This window comes from Micromys minutus, assembly GCF_963924665.1.
Source record: "Micromys minutus genome assembly, chromosome: 23".
Classification (NCBI taxonomy): Eukaryota; Metazoa; Chordata; class Mammalia; order Rodentia; family Muridae; genus Micromys; species Micromys minutus.
The window spans coordinates 13259086-13271737 of NC_137958.1; the positions used below are offsets into that span (position 1 = coordinate 13259086).

A 12652-nucleotide genomic window follows, 5' to 3' on the forward strand; every position below is an offset into this window, starting at 1 on the left:
TTAAAAAAATATAATTCATTATAACGTTTTGTTTTAAAAACATGTATTTATTGATTTTTTATCGTTTCATTCATTTATATTCCAAATGTTGCCGCTCACCCAGATTCCCAGTTCCCCCTCCAAAAGTTCTTTACCCCATCCCCCTTCATCTCTGAGATGGTGCTCCCCAGCCCCTAACCCCTCTCACCCACCCACCCCCAGCTCACCCCTCTACCTGCATAACCCTTCCTTTGGGCACTGTCTCAGTTTTTCCTAACCCCCCACATCTGCTCTTCCAGCTCCGAGACAGACTGCTCTGGCATCTCTCGAGGCCCCCTGTCCTGTCACTCTAACGGACTTGGCAGAGGCAGCACCAGATTAACTGGGGCTCAGTCTCCTAGGATGCCCTGTGCAGCACTATCAGAGGGCTCTGGTGACCCTGTCTGTGGCAGTGAGCAAGAAAGGCCTCTTTCTTCTGCAATATGGCCTTTACTGGTTCAGGAAGTAGAGCCAGAGTTTAAGAGCTAAATACACATGAGGCCAAACACTTTAAAAACCAGTACATGTTATGCATCTTTGTAGCATTCACCAGACTTTTCCTTCCACCAAAACTGTTTAAGACTTATCTATGTTGTTGATGTGAAGCAGCTACTGCAGAGGCAGGCCTCTAACCTTTCCCCTGCATGAAATTCAAAATCATCTTTATAATATACAAATCTGATTATGTGAATCCCAGGTTAAACATTTTCAATGCTCTTAATATAAAATCCAAATCAGCTGACTTCACCCAAATTCTCGGCCACCTTTAATCCACTTTCCCTCTGTTTTCTTACATCCTGGCCATGTTTTACTTCCACTTTCTCAAACTCATACTAAACTCATACTAATCTAATGTGGATGCAGTACTTGTGTACGGCACAGCAGCACACAACACACACCTGTATAACACATAAAGATCAGGCACTGTGTGTCTTTCCTCAACAGAATACAAGCTGCCCTGGAGGCAGAAAACTGGGCTCCTGCACTCCTAGCTTCTTTCTTTCTTTGTTTCTTCTTTCTTTCTTTGTTTCTTTCTTTTTTTCTTGATATTTTCTTTACTTGCGTTGCAAAAGTTCCTTCCTTTCCCAGTTTCCCCTCTGGAATCCCCCCTCCCCTGCCTCTATGACAGTGTTCCCCTACCCACCCATCTTCCCTCCCTGGCATTCCCCTACATTGGTGTATTGAGCCTTCCTAGTTTCTAATGGTATTTGACTCCAGAAATGTTGAAGTTACTGTCCAAATAAAAACAGGAAAGGACACAGAGAAAAAGAACTAGTCTGGAGAAAGATAATCTCTTTGTGTGTGCCCCCCCCTCTCCACACACACACACACACACACACACACACACACACACACACACGTACATAATCTGTGATATATATGCATAGCATATATAAGTGTGTGTGTGTGTGTGTGTGTGTGTGTGTGTGTGTGTGTGTGTGTGTATCACTGGTTTATTGGGATGGATATGAGCAAGAATAATAAAACCAGGCACTAATTTGAAGTTACATAAAGAAAAATAATGGCTAAAGTCCAAATAGTGGGAGTTTTAAATTAAGTTCAGAAAGGCCTATGACCCTGTGAGTAGCAGAATGAAAATACACTGAAGCAGCTCTCACTTACAATGCAAACACGCTTACACATGCAAATCACTGGAGGCTGTTAAGACTCCGAGCACTACTAAATTTTTATCATGGAATGTAGAAAACTTGGCTATGCATAGTGGCACATGATTATTATCCCAGTACTTGGTGAGATAAAGCAGAAGGATTTTGAACTCTGACCAGGCTGGATAACTCAGGAGACCTTGCCGAACAAATATAGACAAAGCAAAGCAACCCACCCCAAGTCTCTAGTGGATCCTCCACGAGAGGAACTCGCTCTGACACTCATCCCCATTCTGCTCACTAGGCCCTGGGAAGGTGCAGGAACTTTTATTCTCATTAGACGTTTGTCAGTGCCCCACTTTGTTTTTAGCAGACTGCGCTCTTAATTCTCACACCCTCTAAGGGGAACTTTTACAAGGGACACTGGGTTGTATGAGGAGCACCCTGTCGTACCCTTCCTTCAGCACAGCTCTCGGGTGAGCCTGCAGCATGTGTACATATGCAGTCATTTCAGCCCCCAGCTCCTTCCTGACCACAGTGTGCTAGAATTTAAAGGGAAATGCCAGTCTTGAGGTGAGTAGCCACTATAACATTTAAAGATAGTGTGGTTAGATGTAATTAAACATGCACAAGAATTCTTTAATTTGTGAAACTGAGAATTTCCCATACCAAAAGAGCAAGGCTACAGTATGCATAGCAAGCAAGATTCCTGGGTAATCATGCAGTTACTTTAAGGCTTGTGTAATAACAGAAGTTCAAGAATTAGGATCCCTCCTCCCACCCCAGCCCCTGCTGCCCAGGAAAAAGGTTTATGTACACTTTATCTAAGGACAGAATTACTGGTTGAAGGAGACCTTTCCAGCAGTGTCCGATGATGTTGCTGGTCATCATCACTGGCAAACACTGGGACTCGAGAACGGAGAGGAATAGAGCTGCGGCTAACACTCAGGACCATGGCCGCTCATCCATGCCGTCTTCTTACCTGTAACTGTCACACCATCACCTTGACAGTCTTTGGCCATTTCCTGGACATGAGCTTCTTCATCCACAACTACTTCTTTCCCCGATAATTTTAAGTAGGCTCGTAGGGAAGATGGGGCCTTGACGGCAATAGAACCTGTGGCAGAATCACAGTAAAAGAACACAAATAAATCACATTATTTCTTTCTCCCAGGCGTCGCAGTGTCTTCAAGGCACTCGCCCATCCTGACTTCTGCCAGGAGTAAGGGCAGCAGAACATTATGAGCTACTAGCTTTTCTATTGCTAACATCATCCTTACCCAGCTCATCCACGAGAAAAAAAAAAAAGAAAAAAAGGGCAGTAATTTACCAGGAGCAGTAATTTACCAGGAGCAGTAATTTACCATGCCCATGGCAAAGACAGAATACACTGTCAGTGAGCATCTGCACAGAGGCAGACAATCACCATTTCGGCTCTGGGAAGAACCATTATCACCCAATCTTACAGGTGAGGCTTTGGACTTCAGTGACTGTGTTTCACACAGTGTGACTCCACTGTCCAACAGGATTCATGACCTCACTGCTCACTAGGCCACATGAGCCACAGGATGCTGTATAGTTAGTTTCGCCTGGAGTGAAGGAAAAAATAACGAGATGATTTGGATTCCAAATGACTAGTGTTCCTTTAGAGTCAGTTCCAGGCTTCTAAGAACTGACAGAGAACACTCAGCCTTATTTTCAGTACGGGCTGGGATACTCTAAAGGAGATTCTACAGGAGTAGTCCGGAAAGCACCCCATTAGCTGTGAGGTCCCCTGTCCTACTATCATGTAGGTCTCTGCAAACCTCCAAGCACACTCCTTTTTACCAGCTTCCTCCTGCTTCTCATCAAGTTTAGAGCCTTCTGCCTTAAGCATCAGCTCATCTCTGGACAAACAGGATGACAAACACAGAGGATGGTCCTTTTAGAACTCAGGTAGGGATCACAGTCTCCTGCTTAACACTAGCTTATTGACTCAAGTGGTCTCACACCATCTTATCCCAATGGCAGCAGGAAGTTCAGGTTAGGATGGACTCCTGGGGTGAAGAGATGGCTCAGTGGGGAAGAGTCCTTTCTGCTTAAGCAGGAGGACCAGGAACAGGCCCCTGTGTAACCCACTGCTGGGGGAGGGGCTGAGGGAGGGGGCAGGAGGACTGCTGAGATTCCTGCTGGCTGCTAGCTTTCATTGGGTTCAGTGAGACGCTGTCCCACTGTCCCAGAGGGTTAAGGTGAAGAGTACCATCCTGAGGCCTCCATTCACATCCATGTGCACAGACACCATGCACGAGAGACGTGTGAATTCCCATTCACCAATGAGAACAGACTAGGAAGGTAAAACCTGTATCGGAACCAGCCAACACGACCCTCTCACAAATTGCAAAAGTGAGTGAATACCAACAATGCCATGGGCTGAAGGCATACTGTGTGAGGATTCATCTTCCCAGTCATGCTCAGTGAACACGTGGACACGCCCAGGCAAAGCTGGCTCCCAAGCTCACACACACACACACACACGTCCTGAAGGAATAAATACGGTCATCCATCATGCTTACTTTCACAGGACAGAACAGACAGGCATTCTAACATTTGTCCTCGGCCCACACGGCTAGATGGTGAAGAGACTCCAGTAGCTGGTCCTGCGTTCCACAGTGAGACAGGGCAAGGCTGGAACAGGTTGTCAGTGTGCTAAACTAAGCACCAAGCAAAAGAATCCGGAATAAGAAGGTAGAGATCTTTGTTTCTGGTTATCTCTAAGCTGCCAGGAACATGGTTCACAGTAGGAAAAAGAGTATAGTCCTAATCAAATGTTGTAATATCATATGCTATCCCAATGTTGTTAGAACCATGCTAGCACAAATAATACTGAAAAATATCTTAAGTGGATGAAGAATGATAAACTTCAAAGTTAAAAAATGCAATTTGAGTTTTTATACACTGCACAATCCAAGAAATAACTTTCATAGAAGAGCTGTTGACTCAAAACTTTTCCCCCTATTCTGTTACTAGTTACATTCATGGTTAACAGTTTCTCTGGAGTCCTCATAGCAGAGTAAAGTTATGTGGCTAAGATTTTGAAAGACAATGGCCCCCATAGGCTCCTATGTTTGAGTACGTGCTCATGCCCACCAGTTGGTGGAGCTGTGGGAGGAATTAGGTTGACCTTGTTGGAGGAGGGGTACTGCAGGCTGCCTCTGAGGTTTCAGAAGCTCACCACTCCCAGTTAGCTCTCTCTGTGATCAAGAAGCCGACTTGCAGCTACTGCCTGCTCTGGCGCCATGCCTGCCTGCCTACAGCCATATTCCCCACCCTGTGCAACTGTGACGCCTGATTAAATGGTTTCTTTAATAAGTTGCCTTGGTCATTGTATCTTAGCACAGCAATAAAAAAGCACCTAAGACAAAGTGGGCAGTTTCGTGAGGACGAGATAATATTCCATCTTAAAGGAAGCTGGCGCCCTGGAAATTGTCCTATGTCAGCCACAGCTTCAAGCCTGCTGCCCTCTGTGCTCAGTGCCTCTCCCTTGCCTCTGGACAGAAGACTGTTACATGACAAAAAGTTAACAATGCCAAGATCTAATATGTGAGAGGAAACACTATCCTTGTAATACACAGTCCCATCCTAGCCAATAGGTAAAGGATTCTATATGTTGTTCTTAGTCTCTTGAAACCTTCCATACAGAAGTGTAGTTCACTTTTCTGCACCTCAGTTACTTCCACCCATACAGCTAAGATGGGCTGTCACTATCATTCACAAGTATATGTATATGTATGTGTATATGATGTATATGTATATGTATGTGTATGTGTATGTGTATATGATGTATATGTATATGTATATGATGTATATGTATGTGTATGTGTATATGATGTATATGTATATGTATATGATGTATATGTATATGATGTATATGTATGTGTATGTGTATGTGTATATGATGTATATGTATATGATGTATATGTATATACAATTAGTTTTCAGAAGAATAAAACATATATTTAAGATGACTCTTTAGATGCATGCAACTCATATTCAGCATTCTAGTGAACAAAAGTATACCATTTTAATTAAGTTACCTGTATGAAGAATTAAATAGACAACTACATCAGAAGTGTGCCTTAGAGAGCCTTTGTGGAGACATGTTGGGATCATGCTTGGAAGGCTACAAACATTCTACATTAATGGCAGGGGAGGTTCTCTAGAGGCTGGCAGAAAACTTAGACATTTTCCCTACAACAAATATTCTTGTTTCCTATACAGCAAAACTGAAAGATCCTGGCACAGAAACATGAACAGTAACAGTCAAACTATAACAACGTGTTTGTTTGACCTACAAAAAGAAAGTTTGTTTTCGTGGCCATCTGTCCTGAACAAGGATTTCTGATTGGCTTAGCGATCTTATTAACAGTATTTAAATGAAGGAAATTTCCTGAAGTCACTGTGGAAATCCAACCTTCTGCTTGTTACCCACAGGTCCCATCATTCTCACACTGCAGTCACGATGTGACAGTCCAGCTGGCTCACCTTCCTGCGAGGTCAGGACCACTTCCCCCAGCTGACTGACATACACATCTATAGCTCCCTGATGACTGGAGGCTTTTAGACATCCAGAGGATGAGTCTGGGGAAAGAAAACAGTATCCATGACTGTTCTTAGTGGAGCAAATGAAATTAAAAACAAAATTAAAGGCCCTGCTTTGATATTTGTGTAAGAATCTACTAACCTTGAAAGGCTTTAGGGTTTTATTATAACAGCATCATTATTTTTATCAAAACACATTAGAAATTTAGAAACCTATACCCAGATAACCAATGCAACTTTATAGAATTGTGAATATGCATCTCTTTTAAATTTTTAATTTAACTTCATGGTTATTTAGCCAGCATATATGTCTGCCTACCACTTGCAGGGCCAGTCCCTACAGAAACCAGAAGAGGACATCTGTTCCCCTGAACTGGAGCTACAGGTGGCTGTGAGCCACCAGTGGGTGGGTGTTGGGGATCAAATCCAGGTCCTCTGGAAGAGCAGCAGTCAGTGCTCTTAACCACTGAACCATCTCTCCCGCACCATAGCTCACCGCTCATGGTGTGTGATGAGTGGCAGCCAAGGCCAACACTGGAAAGCTCCACTCAAGCATCTCATCTACTCTCATACTGACAACTTCTGGAGTGAAGAAAAGTTAGCAAGAAATCAAAGAATTTCATATTTTTCCCTGTCAGCAAACCTGCTGGATTGAGAGTAACAGGCTACCCACATAAGGTTTACCGCACTTCCTAGAGGGGCATCAAGGACGTGGACAGTCACTGGAAGAGGGAAGTCTGTTTTGTGTTTTCATCTAGCAAATACACCTTTATTAGTTTCTGATCTGAATAGGTACCTCATGTTGGAATACAAAAATCATAACTTACATGGGCACAGAGTTCCCAATGTTTACTGTCACTTCTTTTTAGTAGACGACAGTTTAAGGTCAAGGAGAAACAGAGTCAGACACAAGAAAACTGGAGAATGACTTAAGTGTCTGTGGTAAGGGTCTTTTTTCCCTTTCTTGGGGCACCAAACGTTTACTGGAATATCTAGCCTGACTGTCCCGAGAAGGCCGAGCACAAACCCTTAAAAGCATTTTTTTTATCAAGGACTTCTACTACTTCAACTGAGAAGCAAAATCAGATTCGTAGTGAAAATTATGTGGAAAATAATACTTTTGGTAAAATATGGAAAGAAAATATATATCCACAAGGCAACATTTAACTTTAAAATTTAACTTTATAATATATAATTTTAAAAATATATATCCACAAGGCAATATTTAACTTTAAAATATATAACTTCAATAAAACTTCGAAGTGAATTATTCAAGATCTGGATCAACAATCATTTAAAATAATTTGCCTGCAATCTATACCAAAATGTTCTTTATCAGACCTCCATGATTAGTTTTCAAGTGTCAAAACTAAATACCAGTGTTAGGGAATGAAGATGTCAGGTAAAGGACATGAGGCAGAGAGACTGGCTACATCATTGCTAAATAAGTCCCAACAGAAACTTCACTCAGAAGCCTCTTACTAAACTCTAGAAGAAGCCATAAAAACATATCAACAAACCTGTACAAACCTGTACAAACCTGTATACTACCTATGTGTAAAGTATCATCCCCGCTCGAATAAAGTGACATGTTTAAAAATGAGTTTGACTTTGTTTCTCTGGAGAAAGGGGACTCCCCAAGAATGTGACGTGATTCACAAACAATACTTTCCTTCTCTTCACTGTGGAAAAATAATTATAAGTTACAAAGGAATTATATCTGTGAGTGTTATCAGTTTTGACATTTGTTGATGGCTCATCTTGCAAACATGTCAAAAAACTCAAGATGTATTTTATAAACAAGAAATAGATATGCAGCATTTAAGACCACATAGCAAACATGAAATCTCAAGAAATATGGTTGCTTATGTGAGAGCTACACAACACCACCATCAGCTGATGTTCCAGTGTGGGAGGGGAAATCACATGAAGAGCTGTCGGCAATACATGGCTGCAGAGAGGAGAGTAAGTCTTCTTCAGGAGTGCATCCATAACAGATTGCAATACCAGTCAGCCATGAACACAAAATCACAGATAACATCACGTGGACTCAGCAAGCTGTATATATATATACATATATACACACACACACACATATGTGTGTATGTATATATGTGTGTATACTAAAAATAAGAGGACATAAAGGGGGGTTTGAGGAGTCGGTAGGGGGAGGAATGTGGTAGAAATTATGGAAATATAGTACGCATATATGAAACTCTCAGAAGGTTTTAAATTATAAAACCATATGGCTTGCATTTTAAAAAGTTATGCAGCAAAACAAACTTTTTATAACACAAATTACTGAAATGAAAATTAATCATCAAGAGTAAAATTAAGGCTTTATCCTCAAGAATTCCATACTTTAAAGATTAGCATTGTGAAGAAATTCTACAGGTCTTGGAGACGTCTTAAGGGAGTAGACAAGAGAACAGAAACCAGAGAGCAAGCAGATGGGCAGCTATGTAGACTCCCACAGAGAACTGGCTATCATTAGAATTCTGGACAAAGACCTTGTCTGACAGAAACCACAGAGTTGTTTTATTTTTAATTACTCAAAAGAGAACTGCTGATGTCAACCACCAGCTTGACACCATCCTCAAAAAAAAAAAAAAAAAAAAAACAAAAACAAAAAAAAAAAACCAAAAAAAACAAAAACAAAAACAAAAAAACAAAACAAAAACATGCATTTTGTTAACAGGAGAAGAACAACTAAGCTTGCAAAGCCACCATTTTAAATGTGGTGTTTTCCTTTAGATAAATGGAGAACCTCTTCAAAATTGGTCAGGCATATTCGAAGCAAGTTTTTAATCTCTCTTGGCCCTTTAATAGATGAGACACAGCTTTGGCAACACCTTCAAGAGGCAGCATGGGAAGCTCAAGTCCCGCCGGGCAAGCGATTCTGCCTGCACTCATGCTCACCACCACACCACAGCACACCACAGCACACCACACCACACCACACCACACACCACACCACACCACACCACACCACACACCACACCACACCACACACCATACCACACACCACACCACACCACACACCACACCACACCACACACCACACCACACCACACCACACACCACACCACACACCACACCACACCACACCACACACCACACCACATACCACACCACACCACACACCACACCACACCACACACCACACCACACACACCACACACACCACAACACACCACACCACACCACATCACACTGCTGGCCCTGCTTTCTCTCTTCCCAAATGTTAACTTCAGGATGGTCCTTTGTCTCAGAACAAGAGCTACTACAGGCTGAGCATCCTGAGTTTGAATGGATGACACCCACCATCTGAACCTTCGGGTGCTACAGCGCCTGAGGGGCACACAGCGGTCTAAGGTCTAGTTCAGCTCCCATTGTGTCCTCCACAGGCCTTCCTGACACACCTCAAAAATGTAAATCTGTTTTTTCATACTCTCATATTACATCTGGACTGCAGTTTCCCGTTCCCCTAACACCAGATCTACCCCAGTCCCTGCCTCCCCTCAGAAAAGAGAAGGCCTTCCAGGGTCATTAACCAAACAGTTTAACAAGCTACAGCAAGACAAGGCATATACCATCACATCAAGACAGATGAGGCAACACAGTAGGAGGACATCAATATCTATCACCCTGCACAAAACTCAAGTCCAAGTGGATCAAAGACCTAACATAAAACCAGACACACTGAACCTGACAGAAGAGAAAGTGGGGAATAACCTTGAACACACTGGCACAGGAGAAAACTTCCTGAGAACATCAACAGCAAAGGCAATTAATAAAGGGACCTCATGAAACTCAAAAGCTTCTGTAAGGCAAAGGACACCATCAATAGAACAAAATCGTAGCCCACAGAATGGGAAAAGAACTTCAACCCCACATCTGACAGAGAGCTGATATCCAAAATATATAAAGAACTCAAGTAACTAGACAGCAACAAAGCAAATAATCCAATTTAAAAATGGGGTATAGATTTAAACAGAAAATTCTCAACAAAGGATCCTCAAATGACTAATCAGCACTTAAAGAAATATGTTAGACATTCTTTGCCATCAGAGAAATGCAAATGAAAGTCTTTGAGATTCTATCTTACACCAGCCGGAATGGTTAAGATAAAAGACTCAAGTGACAGCTTACGTTGGTAAGGATATGGAGCAAGTGGGACACTCCTTCACTGCTGGTGGAGTGCAAACTTGTGCCACCATTGTGGAAATCAATATGGTGGTGTCTCAGAAATTCGAGAATTGATCTACCTTAAGACTCAGCTCACATCTTCATTGCATTTACAGTGATCTGAAATCACCTTTTGTTATTTATTTATTTTCTTTCTAAATGGCACTCAGAGGTGACAGCTCCTAGACACAATAAGTAGTCCTGTTGACCAATATATCCCCTAGTATTGAGTTCCTGATACATAGCAGACACTCATAACTGTGACTGAAAAGGTATTGGTGTACTAACAGTTGACTTCAAAGGACAAGTTTTAGAAATGTAGATATTTATCCACACCCATATACATACACATATATATACATACATATATACATACATACAAACATATGTTACTATACCTTTCTTTGAGAGAGTTAATGTAGTTATTTAAGGAACCCAAGAAACTCATAAGATTTTTCTTTCTTAACACTAGGTCCAGGACATTTTCTCTTAGTAGACATATTGGTCTATCTACACATGACCTACAGCATATCAAGTGAGGCTTGTGAGATAAACTACAGACTTTAATGAAGCATCCCAGCTACAAGTATTGTTAAGACATTACCAACCAGCATCTTGACACATACCCACTGTAATGTTACCCATCTTGCTTTGCAATATGATATTTCCTGCAAAAGAGAGAAAACAAGAATTCCAAATTACCAGACATAATAGAGCAGGAACTGTATTATAGAGAATCCAAATGCACAGTGTATGTCCACAATGTCATTTACTACTACTACTTCTCTGATGGTCATTTTCGTCAACATCAGAAATCCAGTTGGAGATGCAACTGCAATTCTGAAATGAATGACTTATAACCTTCCCCTCCCTGTCCAGACTGCAAAGTTTTATAGCATAACTACAAAACCATCATTCTTACACATGGGGCAAAGATAATGGCACCCAAACAGCCTGTCAAGAACACCCCAAAGGTCCCCCTTACACATCTTCAACATAAACATCAATTCATTAACTAGACTTGGTCACACAAAGCCTGCGTTTTAAACAAGGAACACAAATATTTCATGGAAATGTCTTTTTTTTTTTTCTTTTTCAGGCCACTTGCCATGTCTGTTCGATTAAAGTAGTTTCTGAGCCAAGAGTTAAGCTGACTTAGGATAAGACTAACGAATACACAGACGTATGGCTAGTAAAGAAAAAGAACTTCAAAGCTTTTCACTCCGCAATGAAATATATTTTCCAGAATGAGGAGAGGGTATTACAACCATTCTTCTCAGCCCACTTCATTTAAAAACAGGACTGTTCTTCATATGTGTGTTTGTGGATACCAGTGCTTCTAGAACCAGAAAATCATAGATTCTTCCCCAAAAATGTATGCAATAACTTCATATCTTCTAATATAATCCAACGCTACACAAACAAGGACTAACATGAATTCAGAATTAATCCAGAGAAATTTTATTATATATGATTTGTAAATAGTATGTCAATTTCTGTGGAAAGTCAAAAGAAAGACATTTGATTTGTTGCCCAGTAGTCAGGCATGCATGATGGCAAAAATCCTTGTGAGTCCAAGAACAAGGGGTGCATTTGTGTAGGGATAAGAACATGGCTTTAATGGAGAAGCCCATAAAATTATTTTTATGTCTCGGGACATTACGAGGCTTTGAATATCTTGTTAAATGTGTTAAGAAAATATTACTTCATTGGTGTGCTCTAAATACTCTCTTCCAATTTTTAAACCCAGGAAATATAGTCATCTCGCCATCACATGCAAACAGTGGCCAAAAGCCTGCAGCTTCCAAAATGGCTCCCACTTGTCCTTCCTTCTAGCACCCGGGCCCTCTGTATGGTCTTCCATCGTGTGCAGGCCAGACCTCAGTGACTTGCCTAAAGGTTGTGGGCTGTCATTTCCATGGTTAGGTTATACAAAGATTATGATTGTGTATTTCTAGTCCTTTACACATCTCATGGAAGTCAGATGGCACACTGTCAATCGCCCTTTGAAATTGGCCACTGGACAAGGGGATCAAGAGACCTCTGGCTAGCAAGACAACAGCTATAAGCAGGCATGGAGCCATATTCATCCTCAGTGAACACTGATAAGAGCGCACAGCCCAGGATGATATCCTGAGTATTCTCCTATGAGACATGTTGAACCAGAGACCTAGCTAGGTCTAAGACTAGACATAGTTTTATAACCAGTTAGCTAGTGAGTCCAAGTGCCCACACACAAGAAAACTGAACCCCACACATTT

General features: G+C 41.6%; 1 protein-coding gene across 1 annotated transcript in view; it reads right to left on the reverse strand.

The window, feature by feature from the left end:
- The window catches only part of FAM185A (family with sequence similarity 185 member A), a 52379-nt gene that overhangs the window by 11560 nt on the left and 28167 nt on the right, over positions 1-12652 (reverse strand). Inside the window, exons 5-7 of the mRNA XM_080936501.1 lie at positions 11018-11059; positions 6147-6242; positions 2608-2742 (exon numbers count right to left, since the gene is read on the reverse strand). Coding sequence (XP_080792627.1) covers positions 2608-2742; positions 6147-6242; positions 11018-11059 — 273 coding nt within the window. The remainder of the gene's footprint in view (positions 1-2607; positions 2743-6146; positions 6243-11017; positions 11060-12652) is intronic.